At 38.5% G+C, this 20,885-nt stretch overlaps 1 protein-coding gene across 4 annotated transcripts in view; it reads right to left on the reverse strand.

The window, feature by feature from the left end:
* LOC124304540 (telomerase-binding protein EST1A-like) overlaps positions 1–20,885 on the reverse strand; it is a 255,119-nt gene that overhangs the window by 109,728 nt on the left and 124,506 nt on the right. For all 4 annotated transcript variants that reach the window (XM_046762915.1, XM_046762916.1, XM_046762914.1 and 1 more), the window contains one exon: positions 1,834–2,015. In XM_046762915.1, the coding sequence (XP_046618871.1) occupies positions 1,834–2,015 (182 nt within the window). The remainder of the gene's footprint in view (positions 1–1,833; positions 2,016–20,885) is intronic.

The following is a 20,885-nucleotide window of genomic DNA, read 5'->3' on the forward strand; positions in this document are numbered from 1 at the left end:
GAATGCACCTAATCATGTAACCATCAGTACAGTAGTAATTACTGAAGAAAAGTACGCATAAAACTGGAAATTCAGAACTACAGAGGGTGAAAGAACTAATGCCTAAGAGCGCACAATGCGAGCTCCATGCGAGTCTGTACAATGAGTACAAAACGTAGTTTAGACAAGGTAACAGAAATGTAGGAATATAACGTCCCTCGATGGTGAACGTAGCTCTCTCGATGCATGCATTAATCCTGTCGGTTGCATAATGAGATGGTACACCTTGCCTGCTGGACACGAGGCTGAAAGCCCGACTTACCACTGACCACTAACCAGTGACCACTGACTAGCGACCACCGGCGGCTAGCGTGGGTGCGACAGCATATCGTTTCATAAATCCCGTCGGCGTGAACACGCCCCGTCGAGCGAACGAATCGCACTCGAAAAAAACAGTATTTCAGTCGAACTCGAAGTAACTCATGAAAGCAAACGATACCATGTACATGTAAGATATGAGGATGAAAATGAAAAATCGGAAAAAAAAAATATGTCGCTTTGTCGTCTGACGAGTTATTAAAGATTGTAATCGCCAGTTTGTCGCATTCTGTAAATAAACATTATCTGGGAAATCAGTCACGAAAAATTGGCAAGAATCAGGCAATTTATCGAATGAATATACGAGTAAGTAATTTCACTGATTATTGTCTCCAGAGAGAGTAACGTAGCATTGGTCAAGGCGAGCAAGGTTTTACACGAGTCAAATATCGCCCACTTACATGATGAAAGCACGCTATTGATTGCGACACTTGTGATCAAACGTTTGATTTGAGAAACTCCAAAGGAGTCACTCACATCACGTAAAATTGAACTTATACACAATGACGTAGTGCGTAAAATTGAGTTATTTGGAAGTGCCTACGCGCCTAAAACGTATTGTGCTAAGTAACCCTTTTGTGTAGTGAGTGTACGAAGTAATTACTTCGCGCATTGAATGTAGGAAATGATGAATCGAAAATGTCACACTTTACGCACGTGCTCCACAGGCTTCAAAAGTCGGACCACGCAAGCTGGGGTTGCAAAAATTATATTTAGGGCTTTTTTTGGCACATGCGCACTAGTACGAGACTCAATTTTACGCACAGCGTCATTGAACGTACGTTACCTGACCCTAATTCGCGTGCCATGAGTGACACCTTCGGTGCTTTTCAAATCAAACTTCGCTTCACAAGTACGGGAAAGACAGCGTTCGTCATTCGTGCTGATGGGCTATATTTGACTATTGCGATCGTAGCACTCGCCTTGCCTCATGATGTGAAATTCACGCTTGACAGAAATCGTCTACTTTCTGCACTGGTAACATATCATACTAGTTGAATACTAGTTATGTTCATATTGAGTCAAGCGTTTGGAATTGGCGATTCTTGGACGGAAGATTGGTATTGAAATAAGAATATCTAAAAACCCGTATTTTTGCGTCCACCGAGGGGGTAATAACTAAGCAAAAATGGCTTACACTGATTCCAATTACATAGATCAGAAGTTGGTCACAAAGATTACAGCGCAGAATTACAAATGATCACAAACGATTACAGAGATTTTAATGGTTACAAAAAAATTCAAAAATTGCAATGATTACAAACGGTTATAGAGATTGCAAAGATTGTTCGCAGCGATCTGTATTATGATCAATTTTTTAAATATCCAGATTCAGAGAATCTAGAGGAAAATAATGGAAATACACGATCAAATATTGACGGTGACAATTTTCTAAAATATATATTGAACACCAGATTCAAGAAATAGACGTAAGCCATATAAAACGAGGGCTCGAATATTTAACAGATACTTTACCTTGATGGCAGGGAGTAGAACTTGCATGTCTTCATCAACTATCAGTCTGGGGTGTTCATCACGTTGAAGCTGCACCCTCAATAATGAAACAGCCCTCTCGAGGATCAAGCTGAACATTTGCAAGGATACGACTAGCGCGCGTTCTTGAACCTCGGATCTGTAGCCAGGTTCAAGTTGTGTTTCTGAAAAAGTAGAGACAAAATGAGGATAAAAATTATTTTGGATTATTTGAATGATCCACGCATCATTTTCCATGTTTTTTTTACGCTGAAAATATGTATGAATTTGAAATGTTTAACGGATACTGTATAAGCTAAAAAAATTTCTAGTTAAGAAAAATTTTCAAGATTTACGGTTTCTCAAGTAAGCTCGACTTACGACGTAGCGTGTGAACTCGAAACACTGTAAGAGTTCACAGGACTTACAGTTTCAAGTATATAATACAAGATGTTTGCTTAAGATAGATTGAATTTAAAGAGTGAAAAAAGGGAAAACAAACTTGGACCGAGTTAGATGGATTAACGAAAATCCCCAAAAAGCACCTCAGGTGCAAAAACCTTACACCAAGTACATTAAAGTGAAAAAATATCTACAAAAATGTACTTTAAAACTTGTAACCCACCAAAGTAACAATACACAAAGGTTCATTTCGAATCACTTCAGTATTCAGTTCTGTTCTTCACGGCGAAATTTGTCATAGTTCAACTGTAGGTACTGATTTTTCTTTTATTGACTATGGTATGGTATGATGTGGGAGGACTTGCTGAAAATAATTGGATGCCCATACAAACATACAAGACATAATAACCGTGCTGGAAAGTTGATGCTTTGTTCACCATACTAAAGTTACTTTGTTACTCGAATTGCGTTAGTGGAATACAGCGATTCATGCCCGTACTTTCTCCTGTACCACAAGTTTAAAGGAGTCCAATTCATTTTCTGAAGTGTTGCTAGAAAAATTCGGTTTTATAGGTGTATATGTCCTTCGCAGATATGTGCAATATGCTTGCATGCATCGATTGTACCCACAAGCTTCTAGAGGAAATCTTTTACAGTAGCACCAAAACGCTTTATCGAGCTAATCAAAGCATGATGCATTCATGGAACAATAATGATACGGTTTAATTTATCCCGTGATATTTGCCTAAAAAAGCCCATCAAGTACTAATGACTCCAAATTTCTCGTTTCGTCGGTAATTCTTTATTTTTCGTGTTGATAGTTGAATAACATACTTGACAATAAGGATTAATTTCAATATTTTTTGTACGTAAAATTATACGTACGATTATATTTTTGGGAATGGATCGTTGTGGATTGTTACTGTTTCCCCCCTTCATAAATCGGATAAGGTCAAAAAAAATTCTGCGTATACTTCATAAGACTGCTCGCTATTTGCCTAGGCTATGTTTGATACATTGAGCATGCAGTGCTACATCGCTTTGTTCACCTGAAGTTTTAATTGACCGAGGTCATTTGCAAAGTTTTGAACCATCCAAGTTTCATAATTTGTCATATATTTATAGTGGAATCTCTATACCACCAGCGGATTGAGTTTTCGATTAAAATTGACCGATTGGAATTTTAGATACATATCATTGCTAAATCAGACTCTATGAAAAAAAAAACTTTAATGACGGACCACACGTGGTACAAGGCGTAATAGTAAAAAGCTACACAGCATCAGATGTAGAAGTAATCTGCCTCCGTTTCAACTTTTACTTCGAAGCGATCAACATTTAATTACATAGAAATCAACCGGCATAAAGATTTGCTCTCGCATTAGCATCATAATCACGCGGAAAGGCTTGACTTTAGATTGTAAAAATTTTGAAATTTAGAACCTTACCAAAGCCGTATCGTAAAACAACTTTTGATGCATCATGAAATTGAATTACGAATTCTGTGGACACATTCTACGATAATGGTGTTAAATTCTACGACTCGCCATTCCGAGTTTGGAAATACCTTAGCTGTTAGTGAGCAAGATGTGTTGATTTCACTTCAGTGCAAGCTTTGAGTATCCAAAATCTAAATAGAAAGTATTAATGTTAATTACTGATTTGGGATTTGTTATAAAAACCGTACCGACATGAGATCCTTCTAACGGTAATGAGTTATGGCATCAGTTCATTATTTCTATGTACTCCGTTACGCTGTTATCCACTTTTTTGATGTGAAAATAAATAACATCCGATAGAATATTATATATTTTAAACCTTTTTTTACTCAGAGTTCCAACTCGAAGAATACGTCAAATCACAAAAGTTGTTGAAATAATTATTCTCGAATCTTACAGCTTGCATCGTGTAACGCAAAAATTTCTAACCTACCTACATATGTGATGATAACTGAACGAACAGAAATTGCTTAAATGAAAGCTTTTCGAACCCACATTTGGAATGAAATCTTCGAATTTCGCAGCCAATAGTGAAAAAGGAAAAAATACGGGATGATATTCTCGCGTACCGTACATTGTCTTCGCGGTAAAAAGATTGGCGCAAGTCTTTGATTTGATTGAATTGTTTCTCATACTACCGGTACGAAACTAGTCTCTTGATTATAGATTTCGACACGTTCAAAAATTTAAATTCCTGTCGAGAGCGATTTCGTGCGGCTCTTCAAGCCTTAGTGAATAATAAATAAAAAGACCCGTGATAAAAAATGAAAATCTAAAAAAATAAAAGACTCAAAATTATGCACAGAAGTCCCGTCCATTCTGCGTTCGCAAACGTGTGTTAATATTTTATACAGATCGAAAAGTGCTCGAGGTAAGGCATAAAGGTAATACAAGAATCAAACGAAGAAAAAGGTTTAAAAAGAACTGGGTCGAAGATGACACGTTAAATATGTGAAAATGTAAAGAAGAGAAAAAGAAAACGGGGAAAAGTATACCGAGTCTGAAACTATGTTTCGAAAAATTCGAATCGTATTAAATTTCACGGTATTTCAAAGACGAAAAAAGAAACCCATCAAGTTCCGCACCTAACAAAACTTAGTTCGAATGGAAACCGCAATCGATTGAGAAACTCGCTGACTTTGGTCATGTATAGCTACACGATAACTCATCCTCACAGTCGGTACAAGGGTCTGTAATCAAGCCAGCAAACAAAACTCATAGACCAGGATACGTAACTCGATCCAACCAATCAAACCGGGGGGCAACGATCCGTGGCCAATTTTCAGAAGATTGTGATTGACGCCAGCGCCGCAGCAACGCAAATCATATGCGATCCCAGACAACGCCAGTAGCACCGCTCGAGTCACGTGTCGTAAATCACGTTACGTTGTACTGAGTTGTGCTGAGTTGCATCAACCGTGATGTCATTACGTGCAACTTACAAGATTATACATATAATATGTTGTACAAAAAATGATGTACACAAATATATACATATTTGTTAGGGTCATGATTTGTATTTGGGGGTGTGAAAATTTTTGATTGGGACACCACCCAGGTCTGTTCCAAGTCATTAAAAAAAAACTGTGCAAAGTTTCAAGCCTCGGTGTTAACTGGAACATGAGCTTCTAAACACCGAAGGTTTTAAATGTAAAACACGTGATGTTGTTATAACCAATTATTTCGTTTTGTATGACTTTGGTATAATTTAAAAGACCGATTTGAAACTTGACAGGTTATTGCTCATAATGATAAGAACAAATCCCGGAAATTTAGAAATTTCATCATTATATCATAATATAATTCTTTTTTTTTTTTTTTAAAGAAATAATTATCACAAATTTTTGAAATTTTCAGGGTTTGTTCTCATCATTATAAGCAATAACCTGCCAAGTTTCAAATCCGTCTTTTAATTTATACCAAAGTCACACAAAACGCAATAACTAGTTGTAAAAACTACATGTATTTTACATTTAAAACATGCGGAGCTTAGAGGTACGTGTTCCAGTTGATGTAGAGGCTTAAAACTTGTAGCAAATTTTTTAAAAATGACTTGGGACAGCTCTGGGGTCGTCGTATATATCCGTTTGCTTCCTACGTACCGACAGCGACAGTTTTAAAAGTTAAGAAAAAATTCTTATTTGTTCTTTCTTTATCATTAACGTTTTGTGACAATCATATGAGAAAACCGAGATTCCTTATCTCCTCCCGTGATATAAATATTAGGTATGCTGCAGTAACAAGTGTAAAAGAAACCAATCTCGAAGAAGGATATACCAATTAATTATCATTGAACATCATTCAACATAATCACGCAGCAGTCGTTGGTTTTTGCAGGTTTCAGTGATACGCTTGATAAACCGGGAGTCAAAGGGACTTCTGCAGCGCAGCGCAACGACGCAAAGCATGGGGCATAATACAGCGACAAAAATGATCGTAACTTAATCACGAGTGCCGCGTGTGAGAATCGCTAAGACTTTAGTCAAGCGTAAGACGTATGGCAGTAAAAACATGAAAATGTTATACCGGGAAAATCTCTTAAAACTTGAAAATCAACTGCGTATGCGCCAAATATTTCAATCTTATTGGTCGGTGAAATCTTCACTTAGCGATATTTTCATCTGCGATGCAGGGAGCCAACGTGCACAAAATGTGTACGTTTGAATTTTCAAAGAGCATAAGCATTAAATTCCCACCGTTCTTTGAAGAATACACTTTCCGAACTAATAACAAATGCTTCCGAAGCCTTAACGAGTCACTACCTCAATTATTTAAGATTCTAACCTCGAAAATTCGTATCAACTACAGCGCCGCCAGAAACAGTTTGACAGCTGAAACTCGAGTTGGCCAGGCTGCGCGAACAGCCGATAAGACTCGCGCATGCGCAGTTGATTTTAAAGTTTCAAGAGATATACACTGTGACAAAATGCGACTCTGACACCTAAATTTATCATAAACGCCCGACGTACTCCACTGCATACAACATGCAGTATAGCTTCAGGAGTTGAACAATTTGTATTATCGGGCTGATGTCGCTGCCCGCTGATTGTCGCGCGAGGAATCAAAAAGTTAGGTTAGTTCGACTATACGTGCAGTGGTTCCCACACCCCGTGTATAGCTCTCACAGCTATACTGGGACAATTATCACACTAGTTCAATATCGCATCTCAAATAACTGAAGAGCACGTTTCGGGCTCATTTCACGTATTATTATAATTAGAGATGTGTAAGCGACTAACCGGTATTGGTGTTGTAGCAATACGTAATCCTGGTACGGCAATGCTCATAGTTCGAGTAAAGTGATATGCGTACGACTGCCATTTACTTTGTTGCACGAGCCGCTCTTTTTTCTTCAGGAACGGAAGCAATCCTCTTGGTATTTCACTATATCGTATATCTGTCGCTGTTACCACCATAAGCACTCGGACGATACCTTCTGGGGTTTCTTGGGCTGAGTTCAAGTGAACTGAACCCATGCGAACTTAGCTTACGACAGCCTGATCCAGCGAAGCTTAGAAAAGGTGAGGCGAGGTTGGGTAGGGCTAAAACGACGCCGGGAGGAGAACGATCACTGCCCGTTCCTGGCTCTTTATGAGGGCGACATTGCGCGGCGTCTTTCATCCACCTGAGTATCAGAAGATACGCGACGATACCGGAAGATGCTAGGAGATACCATGGCGCAATCGCGTAAGAGCCTTACGTAAGTACTGCACATACCACCCCGCCATTCCAATAATGCGTTTCTTCTTCTCTTTCCATGCTACCATCTTTTCTTAGCGACAATCCCCCGTCAGTGGTCGATTCATCCATGCGGCTTTATTAGCAGAAAACAAGCTACCAGCTAATTATTATCGCCTCTGCGTTACATTTCAGTCCGCAAGCAACGTAAGCATCGGTAGACCAATTGACGAGATTATTGCAGTCACCATGTGTTCAACACGTGGGTAATCTAGAATTTTCCAAAACTCCTATTGCGAGTTCACATTTACAGCTTTGTACGTAAGTGTGGTCCGTTACGTGCACGGAATAACTGACTGTCGAAAAACATTAAGTAAAAATATGAAATGAAATTAAAATTTGGAATACTCAATCTTAAAAATTACAAGTCATACTTTATCCGTGCCTGGATTGAACTTTGACTGTCTTCCAAATTTTTTATCGAAATTTGGTAGTATGAATTAATATTAACTCGAAATAGAATTTAACGGGCTTTAAAGCTTGTGACAATGGATATGCATACATAGCGGACTCTAGGCGTGAAGATGTTTTAAATAATCGGAAAGAGATTAACGGACATGCGTTAAGAGAAGGCAGAGTTTTGCGGACTTTGGGTGAGTGAATTTTGAGGATTTTTTGTGTGACGATAGTCTTTTAGACAGAAAATGAGGTTCTTCAACCTTGCGCGAGATGCTATAATGAGTCTATCACAGCTGTGGGCGTATGAAATTGTTTTGAACGGCAGTCTGATTGAAAATGACGTGTACGTTACGTCGACAAACCCTCAGAGGCATTAAAACAAGTTAAAGCCTCGGTAAAAAATGTGATGAGTTACAGAGAGAGAAAAAGAAAGTAGCATAAACTTGTAGAAAAATTCCCTTATTTGTTGATGTTGAAAACAGTCTAGAACAATACGTGATGTGTGCTGCGTACGCTAAACTGCGGCGATAAAAAAATATGTTAGATGCTCGCTATCAGTGTGAAAACAATTGGTTGAATACGATCAAACAAACTAGCGGAAAGCACAATTTTGAACAAAAGATAAAATATTGTTCAATATAAGTTGCAAGATACCGCGTAACACGAAACTATAGGAGGTTTGAAAACGACGTGGATAATGACATACGAAAAAATGATCGATTATTAAACGTTCACAAAAAAATTATACTTGCTTATAAAGAAATTGTATATTTTAGAGTACAAGGGACGAAGAGCTGAAAAAATGGCGAAATGGATTCATAAAAGCCGTTCAAGATGAAAAGCATATTTTTCAAGGAACAGAATGAATTATTCGAAATTTGAAACTAAATGTATGTTGTAATAAAAATTGCAGAGTTCGGAAGCAAGTGCGTGCAACAGACGCGGGTGCCTTAATTTTAGTGAGATCAAAATAGAACAATAGCGGATACGCGTATCAAACCAGTCACGAGTTAATAAAGGTATAAATAATTCAGAAATCAGGGATATTCAGTGTCACATGGGTCAATTTTTAAATTTTCGTTAAATGCGATTAATTACGTATAGACCTATTTATTACATTATGTTGAATAGATCGATTATCAAATTAGAGACCAGATAATGTGTAATTACAGAACAATATCAGATACTCGTACTGTCAAATTGATGGTAAAATATGTTTTGAAAAACCAAGTGTAAGGAATTGAATAACATAAAGTTTTAAGCTGATGAAATTCATTTTAGTCAATTCTCCACGACAGAAGCCTCCTATTGTATGACAAGCGAAAATATTGGTAGTTTATTTGGTGAAAACGATACTTAAATTTCAGAAAAAGTCTCTAATAGTAAAATTTTTCCGAGAGTATTTTTTTCTCAAAATATGGAATACTTTAGGGTGCGCTTAGGACAAATACTTTTTTGGTGATAACTGGCGGCTACACTGACATTGGTAATCGTATCAACTCCACAACTTGAAACCTCACAACAGCCGATTAATTTGATGGCCGGTGCCAAATAAACAAAAACAAAATTCCCAACTGTACTTTCCCTATTTGTCGAAGTCTGATAATACTCGTTGTTAAATTCGCGATACAGTGCAGCTTGCAAACGGCGACAATTCCTGTTCGAAATTACTGAAATTCGTTAAGTTTGCTAGGCACCCTTAGACAACACTGGCAATTCCCAGTTTCTAGAACAATAGCAATTTTATTTGTAGATGCCTTAGGAGCGCGGAGAGTTGTCTGTCATTTCAAAAATCATTAGTCATTCTTTGGCTGGAAATACAGCCCGCCTGTTATACTTGGGCGTTAGACGCAGAGAGAATAATTTTATTTCGATGAAAGGGCTACTAACCAGCGGGATCAGTAATCGGACTAAATAAAAGAATACCGACCATTCGGAGACTCGACAGGGGTAATTTTTGACACCTGCTTCAGAAAGATGCCCCCCCAATACGACGCCATGATTTCGTTCACGTGTATCGAACACTGATTAGTCTGCCTAGCGAACTATCGGGCACAAAAGGAAGTTTCAATATTACGTTGCCCGTAATAGCTCGCAGCGTTCATTCGCAGTGGCGGCTGGATCGAACCAGCGTGGGCTGTTTTGATTTATCATACAGGAGGATAATTGTTAGTATTTAACCACCACGGCTGGGAGGACACGGAGCACTTCGTTATGAAAGATTTATATTGAGTTGAACCAATTAATAATGCAATTATTGTTTTGACAAGGCTATAACGTGAAACAGCCGATGACATGTTTTATTCACTTTCTATGGTATATTACTCGGTATGTGGTATCGTTATTAGTTCCAAAGACAAGATGAAATAGTCTTACAGCAAGTTTTCCCGTCTCACGTAGGTATTATTTATACGAATGAACAAAATGGTGATTGGATCAAAGCATAGATGTTCATCTCAAACTAAATTTCTTTTGTTTGTATTAATAGTTAAAAAAATCTTCTTCGGTTTCGGTTTCGGTAATTTCGAAATATTTTTAGCTAGAAAGTTTCGGCCAGTATTGACAGCCGTCCATCTTCAGCCTATTATACATACAAATATTACAATAAAGGATAATTAAATATAAACAAAGTCAGTAAGTGTATATAAATGAAACAGAAATATAAGAACAATAATTAAATCAGTGCTTTTGTTAATTACAACTCTATCTGCAACAATGCACATATCTTATTTTAACAATTTGAGATTATATAGCTCGCTACATGAATGTGACGTTTATCTTTTGGAATCATATGATTCAAATTAACATCTTTGTGCAATTCACTTGAAGAGCGCAGTCGAATCTTTCCGCAACGAGAAAGAAAAGCAAAGCTGTAAATTGCCGGATTAGGGGAAAAAGCTGCAGACTAGAGACTTTGGGTAAAAGTTAAAATCGATCCTGCAGCTAGTCGACCCATCCGTCCTTCGGTATTAACCCTCTCACCCTCGTAGACGGGTATAATCAACTATTTTCTAGGATGAAGTTAGCCGTTACTCTCGTCGCGCCGTCTGAGTAATCTCTCATGTTCCTACCGGCTCTTAACTCTTTAAGCCCTCTGCAGAAGTTAACGAAGTCAGTCATGGTCAGCCCTTCATTTTCCACGAGTCGAGCTGAATTTGACTATAGTGGTAATACAAATTTAGGGCAAGAGATTTAGTGCGGTTGCCGTCCATTACAGGCAGCCGTCGAATCTGCCACGGAGTGTCATTTCTGATGAGGGTCTGGGAATGAGTATCGTTTTCACCATTTGAATAGTGCTTCACGGGTCAGCGTCGGTATGGGTTACAAAAACCTGACGCGATGCAAGAAGAATAAGTCGGAGGAGGTGGGTGAACTGGACTTGTGGCGGAAGGTAGAAGGCGGCTCTTAATTATTAACTGATGCGTCAACGCGGTTGGCGCCTAGAGGCACAAAAAGGACCTGGGAAGTTATCAACACGCCCCCTGTCAATAACAACGGGTCTTAAGGCTCACATGCTTATTACCAGCCCGACCATCAATATTCTTTATCCTTTATTCTCGACTGTCACTTTCTTTTATTCATCCCTGGAGTCACTGGAGCTGAGAGTGGGGTGATCAACGTCCAAACTGGTTCAAAGAAGTACGAATCGTTCTCTACTTGCTCGTTAGCTACTCTCAACTCTTGGCAATTCAATTGATTTTTTAGTCGCACACTTTCCATCACTCTCAAATCTCGCCGAGGTGATAAATGAATATAGAAAAATCGAGGTCTGATCATATAAATAGCTGCTGAAATAAAGACTTTCGATACCATTCAGGAACATGCAAGTTCCTAAAAAAGTTGTTTGAGTAAAAACAATTACATTAAACAACACTTTGATTCAACGCGGATTTATGACTAAATATCGTAGTATTTTATTTCACAGATTGGAAACAGTGTCATTAATTGGCTTGTTCATTGTCACACCTCGGTTTAATTTCTGACAAAACTTTTAAAAAATGTATGTTTTATTCCTGTTCAATATATTTTTAATTAAATCATGTTCATTTTGCAAAATTTATTTTTGAATAATCGAATGACGTTACATTTCCGCAACAATCTCCCTGTCGTGACGAAAAACTGATGAAATACTACACATGGATAAAACGCGGTCTTTGATATTATTTTCTCAAAACCTAACTTGAATAAAACAATTTCTCGCCTTTTAATGTCAGTAATTTTCTTCTTTCAGTGAACGTACGTCACGTTTCTCTTTCTCATTTTATGAATTGTTATGTCTTTCGTATATGTCAATCTTTAATAATTTTTTTCAGAATGCAACGAGCTACCTCATATACAAAATTTAGAGGATTTCACTTAAACCCAATCTCCATAAGATTATTTCGGGGTTCTTTATTCAAATTTGCCTAGGAGCACTGCGTGGTATGGTACGCGTCTTTTACGGCTTCGTTTCATACGTAAAGTAACCATTTTAGCGGAAGTACAATAAAAGCGCATCGGAATGTGTAAAAGTGCACTTTCACATTCTAGTAATCAAAAGTGTTCTAATTCATGTACTCTGCTATCAAAAAACTTGTAAAGCACACTTTTGTTACATCAAGTATCGTGTACACCACGGAGGTAGTCTTTTTTCCATCGCGTCTTTGCAATATTGGTCTTCGACTCGTACACGCTCTCGCCTACGACTTACATTGCCAACTTACGCTCGGCGTAAAAGGACCTACTTTGCCTTGTTGGTGCAAAATCTACTATTCATGTGTATATTTTTTTTCTCCGGCTCCATTGTGTTAATTTTGCATTATCGCGATATTTCTTCGAATACCCTTTGAAGATGCAAAAAAAGCTATTGTAAATATCCAAGAAACGATATTTTGACTAACCCTCACGAAAAATGAAATACTTTACAGTTCGGACACGGAACACAATCCTGCGGTTGGATCTAAATTGATCGACTGCTGTGGCGGCTTTGGCGAGTTCTTTATAATACACTGGCCTGTAAAGGTGTGTAATAATAAAAGTGGAGTACCAAATTGAAGACGATAATCACTATAACTACTGAACAGATTTCATCCATCTTGAAGCCAGTGCATCGGAACTCGATAAATTCAATTTCATAGGCTTTCATCTTACACTCAGCTGGTTTTAATAACATCGTTAGAACAAATACACGTGCGTAGTTAGCGTAATCTAACTTATTTAATTTGATTATAATTCCGCTTCGATCGGTACCATTTCATTGTCGCCGCATAAAGATGTACCATAGTTAAGCCAAGGAGGTACTAAGAAGATTGTCTAGGAAACCCATCACGTGATTTCTGTGTATGTAATGTTATAACATCTGCTCTGAAATCACTTGCATTTTCACCAGGATATTGAACTGAGAATTAAAACTTCTCGACTTCGGTCATTCTGATGAAAATAGGCATATCAGTCTCGTAACGGTGTAGACTTCGCATCTTCAGATTCTTTGACTGCCGATTTATTTACAGTACATGCTGGATCCCGAGTCCAGTATCCAGAACTGTAATGATTAATTGCGATGTGCGAAAGACAGTTGTTGTGGGGTGACTTGACTCAATTTAAAACCAGATCAAATGATTAAATGATTGAGGGAGATGGATATGTAATCGTGGGAATATACAGTAGGATCAAAATAGTTAAAACATAAAGAGAGCAGCTGATCATATCAGGTATTCGCGTGATAATTTAATATTGCGTAATTCATTCTCGCGTAGATAGGATAAGGTATTAGATTTCGTTCGTAGGTACATTACTGGAGCGTCCAGAGGAATAGATTTGAGCACTTTTTTAGTCTGTGAAAGAGGTTCACTCTCAACGGTGGAACGTGCAAGAAGACACATCTGCAGTTCAAGGATAATCGAGCCGAGAGCCGCCAAAGAGAATCATTGATGGTATAAACCACAGTCTAATTCTTCGGTCAAAATTGTACGATATATTAATTTGGTAATTTCCACCATGCGATGGCGAAGGCGTCGTATGCGTTATACGTTCAAGTTCGTTAGTCCAGCGCGAGTGGCAGATGGATATTTTCGTGGTAATACCTCGTTGTGCGTGAAAAAATTTCACCAGCTCCATTTCGTGCCTCTACAGAAGCTGGTCTTACAGTTACCAAAATTACGATTGTGAAACCAGAAAAGAAGGCATCGGTGATGATGCGTGTGGCAATCAAGAGCCGGACGCAGGCTAATCATGACAGATACTGAAGTTGCTGTTCCTACTGCCATCGCTTCAGTGCAGCCGTTGCCACGCACTTTCACCATAATTGTCCCTACTCGCGTTCAATAACGTCTGGTGGAAGCACCGCGTCGAATTTTTCTCAAGTGAGGAGAGAAAACTCCAATTACTTTTTTCAAGGTTGTTAAATCAACCTTTCGCACTTCTGATTGTAAGTAGACGCAATCTATGGAATGCGTGCGGAAGAGACGAATGGTGCCGAGTTCCGCGAAACCAAGGAGCTTTTTGATGCACGCGAAAGGGAGACTCTGGTAGCAGGGTCAACTACTGATATGCTTTCAGCCACACGCATAAAATTGTACGTCACTCGTGGGACTTCAAACCGTGCCGCTGATCATCCTGTAGATCGATTCGAAACATGTAAATGTGACAAATCGTGCCATTCAATTGGACTAGACAAAAAAAATTCACTTGCATCCTGTTCCGCTGAGTTATAGTCTCTGAAATCAAACGGTTACCTCTTCCCGAGTCTTGGTACAAAGATCCCAAGATACAATTTAGGAGTTAGTTTATCTCTATGCGTTGTCACCCATACAAAGTTGCGAGAACCCGAAGTGGCTGAACTGGCTATGCACAACGATTCATTCAACTAGTCACCTATTTTTATACATATACTAGCCAAGTATTCGCCTCATAGTTCCTAAGCTTACAATCAGTGCTTGTAAGGAGGTCGACTTACCGTACTTCGGATTTGCATAATCGCATGAAGATAGGCATATAGTAGCCTATGGGTGTATAGTATAATTCCGTTTTGCATCTCGGCATACGTTGGGCCTCTGCAGGCACAGACGTGCCCGCTGCATCGGAGGCTCGTTTTTTCTCCCCGGTTTCCTCCCACAGTAGTCATCAATTCCGATTCGAGTAAACATCGGCTGTTGCGTACGACACGCACGTTTTATACCGTAAATTTGCTATCATCATCCCGTGGATGTTCACGAGCTGCGATTGCTTCCAAAATATTTATCGGGTCTGAGGTGTAAAGGAAGTGAGAACAGCCTCAAGTTTATACCTTTGTAGAATTCACTATAGGTTGGCTTTTTCACGGTGAACGGAATAGGATATACTAGTCGTAAGTTATGGGGTACTGATTGTCCATTACATAATGGCACTTGGTTGGGTGAAGAAAATGTAAGAATTCTACTACCATGACTTCAGAGTAGTTGAACAATGTGTGATTCTCTGAAGGCGGATCGTTTGAGTTCAACAATGTTTCCCACTGGAACCAAGATTTCAATCTCACTGGCTGAATATTATGGCATTTTACAGGTTACAGTGGGATGCTCAACTCAGAGCTCGTTTACTGGTTTACATTTAGAGACAAAAGTACTCACAGCTATTCCCTGACGCGGTGAAAACTAAAATGACCACAGAATACTTCTGCAATATTTCACTGTGCTTAATGTTAATCAATTGTGAATAACCTTAACATAAGGCCTTATTGCTTTTCGAGTGGTTTGGTTTTATACCAAGAAAAGTTCAACTTAAGGTCTATGCCACCTGATACCAGAGAATATTGAAATGAGCATAGTTGTAGAATTCAAGCATCATTGGAATAACAGCGACATTGTTTTTACCTATTCTTCTCGAGAAAAAGAGAAGGAAAAAAAAGAAAAGAAAAGACATCTAGCAGAGTTCGAACGAGGTCGGTCCCCTTAACTAACGACGATTCATCGGTATCCTAGTGAGTCACGGTCCAGCGCACTTGAAGGGGGGAAAAGTTAGCAACGCCTTCGCGGTTCTTATCTGAAATTGATGTAGCCCGAGGAACTGCTGCTCTCTCTAATGAACCTTCCCCGGTTTCAAGAAGCAGGCTTCCTCGCAATTTGCCTATCACTGAGTCGTCAGCTATTCCGACGACACACGGCCCCATTCCCTTATCTTCTCCCTTAATCTGCCCACTGTGCAAATGAGTCACGAACTCCATGGATCCCGAGAAAATCGCCGTAACCGGGAGGTAAGAGTCACGTTGGGCTCAATGTACGGCCTTGACAAGGCCTTGTGAGGTCACCGACGTTGCCCTACGCTCATCTCGACACGTTTCGTGTGGAAGGAATCGCTTCCAACCACTCGCGGACCGGCTGATAGTAATGACGCCGGACAAGAAATTCAGTTTTCATCGCCGAAAGGAATCAAATTCACGATCGTTTTACGTAATGGCTGATGGAAATTGGCGAATGAGAAGCTGATCGGGAAAATTCTGAATTTTTGAGTATTAATGACGAGTAAATTTTCATTATTTTTTAATGGTACCTGTTGTGTAGATTTTCATACTAATACAACAGGGTTCATAAGCTCAGAAGTGATTGGGTGGCTGACACCATGTTAGCATTCTTCTCCTCTCCCTTTGCAGAATTATTCCCCGCGTAAAAAGCAACTCGAGAACTTTCATGACTATTTTTCACATCACTGAATGAGAACATGAGAACAGGTGCTGATAATGAAAGAGCACCATTTCTGAAGAAATCGTTTCAACAGCAAAATAATCCCACGTTGGTCGGTTGAACGCATTCGTTTCTGCTGAAAGTCAGACCTAACTTATTCCAACTTTAGGAGTGACACAGTCACCTTCTGCGTTTTCATCAGGGAAGTGTACGTTGTGGTATCGGATATGACTTAAGAACGGACACGTGCAAAATTCGGTCGCGAAGAGGTTAACTAAACTAATCTTTAAGGTGCCACAGATCCCTTGAGTACGGTTTTCGGGGTAATGATGCTGAACTTTTTTAAATAATTTTTCTGTGAATTGAACTGTATAAAAATGAACTCTAAGACAATCTCTGTAAAAACGAACTCTATAGAAACAATTGCTGGAAAAACAAACTTTGTAAAAACAATTTCAATAGAAACGGTCCTCCTCTCCTCACATTTGGTTTAAATGCTTCGGTAACTTGTATCTAAACACTTCTCTGAATACTTTGCTTGAAAGTATTTAAAAAAAGAACGGCTCCCAATTTCTAGAAATTGAGACAAAGTCTAGATGATTAGTTCCAAACAGCCTTCAAGGTCATAATTTTATTATTGTGATAACTCATATCAACAGAAAGGCAGATATCCATCAGCCACAGATCTTTGAGTTATCGGTAGTCTTATTTCCGTCTTCAACTACCAACTTGCAAACAATTTGTTTTCGGGTTTGATTCCAAGAACCAGGGTTTAAGTCACTTACTCACTGCGGTGGGGTAAGAAGCGGACGATGACCGTCACATCTCGTTGCGTCTCTAACATGTAATTGTTGTCCAGCGAATTTTATCAAAGATACGAATCGTGGTATCCAAAGATATGGATGAAGTCCTAACATTACTAAGGCGCAACAAAAAATATACGTGTACACGATTCAGCTGATAAAATCATCTACTTGAATCCTTGAATACATTACAATCTAATTTTAACCTATGTAAATACTAATTCAGCGGCTGAGCGTGTGTCGGGCAACTCAGCGGCGATACATCAACCGTAACTTCCCAATCAGCTCCTTATCGTGATTCTCGAAGTAACCTTCTTACATACTTACATGCATCGACATACAGCTGTTTGATAAATATAGTTGCATCAGGCATCGTTTCAAAGCAGTTATTGATAAGCAAATGAAGTAAGTACAACATCTGATAAATAGCAGGTGAAAATTAGCCTATAGGATTTTCTACAATTTTGTTTCAAGAACCACTCATTCGTGGTTTCCGCTAAAACAAAATTTTGCTCAATGCGCTCTACAGGAAACTGCAAGACAATGTAGGACTGTTTCCATACAAATATTGCACTCAAAACTCAAATCTAAAAAAATCTGTGTTCTGGTTACCAAAAAAGTAATACCTCAAATCATAATGTCATTATACCTATTCGCGACGTTTTCAATCAAAAAATCCCTGAATTTTTGTTTTCAAATTTCCAAATACGTAACGAGGTCTTGCTATTTTGTTCGAAAGACTGTTCGGTTCTAGATAGTAAATACGAAGAAAAAAACGCAAACTGGAAATTTAGTAAAGAAGTGAAATCGGTGAAACGCGGGTCACGTTGTTCAGGCACCGAATCAGCAAGCTGAGTTTTAATTTTGGTTGGGCTACACCTGGTCAAGGTTTTTTGCAGTTTTCTTTGTTCTCTGTTAGATTGCGGGTGTTTCTATTGAACAACTTAAGATGGCTGCAGATACATAATGATAGTCACTAATCCCTCCCCTCCGTTGCCCTCCACAAGCTTAACAGCCCATGTGGATGTACCCTACAGCGTATAGCGGATGTTGTTAATGATTCTTATTATTATTATCATTATTATTACGCCCTGAAAACAAAATAAGACTTGTAAGTTAGGGCGGAGTGAAACCAAATTATTTCCGAAATCAGTCTTCCCTGTACACTGATTGTGAGAAGTTGTATTTTAAAATTCTGAAACCGCACCCGAAGCAATTTGGCTATGGGACCTTATCTTCAGATTCCTAGATCATCGTCTATTTTTATAATTTGAGTAATAGTCGTTCATGCTCTCCATTAAAGCTTATATACAAAAATATTATACTAATTATGTATGTAAGACGCTTCTCTTTCGAAGAAGTAGGGTAATCAAATAAATGATTTTCCAAGCATGAAGAGTTTATCTTAGCTCGACGCAAAATTATAAGGATGTAGATTCAAGTTTCAAATGGTCAAAACCCGGATCCGTTAAATCTCCAAATGGTAAAATCTTCGAAGGGTCAAAATTCTGAATGATTAAGACTTCGCACGATCAAAATTCATCGTCATTAATCAATTTTCTCACATGCGGTAGAACCTTCACAGGATACCGGCAATTTTTTGTGAAAGGTCCCAACATGAAGATGTTCCATTGGCAGATAGGCAACTTACAACATACCCGCAGTAAGTATCTCAGATGTAACTGTAGTTCCCTATCTGCCGGAAAAACATCGTTCGCTCCGAAACCCTTCATCGAAAACTTCCGGTAAGTGAAGATTGATAACGTTCGGAGTTTTGACCATTTCATTTAATGGTCTGTCTAAACTTTGACCATTCCGAACTCTAACCCAATCACTTATGTCTTTTTCTTATAACTGAACTGAAACTTTTTCCTATATCCGGTGAACTGTTGAGTTCATTGACCTCCTCTTCGAAGGAAAGTACTCTTACAAACGTAATTACTGTAAAATTTTTTAGATATAAGCAATAACGAAAAATACAAACGACTGTTACAATAAAATTAGAAAAATAGACCGTAGTCTAGTATCCGTAGATACATTCTCATAAAAAAAATTCCATTGGGTGGATTTTCAGAATTTCCACAACTTTTCAGCGTACGGGTGAAACTGATTTTGAAAACAATTTTTTTTCTGCTCTGCCCCAACGTAGGTACGATCCGTAACATTTGTATTGAAGTAAAGACTTTACGAGAGAATTAACAGGTGAAACGCATGAAATATTGTTGACTGATTACGGAGTGCGAGACCGCGAAGCGTTAGAACGAACTGAGTAACTGGAAAAAAAATTTGAGCAATTTTTCAGTCTGTCGCCTATGCGTTTGCCTGTAGCGTGAATGTACTGCTAGTATCATTACGTCGAGTATGTTCAAAAAAGACGATCTCCGAGTACGGATGATGGCTTAGCAAAAAACATGATTTTGATTTTGGTGAAGTAAAAACTAAAGAGACGAATTAAATAGAAAGTAACTGGAGACCATTGCTCGCCACACAAAGTGAGCTAGAAGGTTTATTGGCGGTTGATAAAATTTGCCTTCGACAGAATAAATAAGGTCTGATTCTACAGAAATATTTTACAAACAATTCTTTTGTATAAAAATGTTTCAACGAAACATTCTCGTGTAGGACAATATTCTGTGGCACAATTCTCTTGTAGAATATTCATGTCGGATTATTTTTTCCACAAATACAGAATTTTCTTGTGCAGAATTGCGATATGTTGAATAACATGTCTATAGAAACAACTCTGTGCAATATATTTTGTATAACGTGTGCGCTGCAAAACTCCTTTTTAAAGAATTGATCATATTCCGTCAGAACAGATGATTTTATGTATTGAAGTATGTGCGTGCGCTAGAAATGAAATGGCGACAAATTGAAAAATGAGTCAAAATAATAACTTCGCACAGGTAGAAAAGAGCAATGCTAGCCAGATAGTACCAGGCTATAAATCAGTCCTCATATCATGAAATTGTTTGCACACGATTGCATCGGCATCGGCCTATAAAAGGTTTATAAAATCAGGCATTCAATTTGCAGGTATTGAGAAATGAATCAGAAATTATATAACATCAAGAAAGAAAAGAATTAAACGGTACATCGGTATGCATGTGTACTTCTACTGAGCAAAATCAATGAATTGATATCTGGAGCGAAACATAAGAACATGTATGTGAAAATATTAATTTTAAATTCACGGGGTCGTTGCTGTCGAGTCAACGAAAAATCAAAGGGGTACTTCAATGTTCCTTAGGGAAAAAACTTTCTTGAAAAACGTAAAACTGACCAGCGCGAACGTAGGTGATTCAGCTAGTCGTCAAATGTCGGGTACTGTTCGTCTAATCGAGTATTTCCCACGCAACGAAGATCCGCTTCTCAATGGCATGGGGGATACACTTGGGTAGTGTGTGAAAAACGTATTTCCCAGAACCCCCTCTTTCGCAACACGGAACACATTCTTTCCAATAACGCCAGAAAGTCCGTCTTGAAAAAAAGGTTGAGGACGAAGTATGTCTAAAAGAATAGCACACATGGCCAATGCGATTAACCTAAATACTTTCTTAAAAAACTGTACTTGAATA

Source organism: Neodiprion virginianus, chromosome 5 (genome assembly GCF_021901495.1).
Source record: "Neodiprion virginianus isolate iyNeoVirg1 chromosome 5, iyNeoVirg1.1, whole genome shotgun sequence".
NCBI lineage: Eukaryota > Metazoa > Arthropoda > Insecta > Hymenoptera > Diprionidae > Neodiprion > Neodiprion virginianus.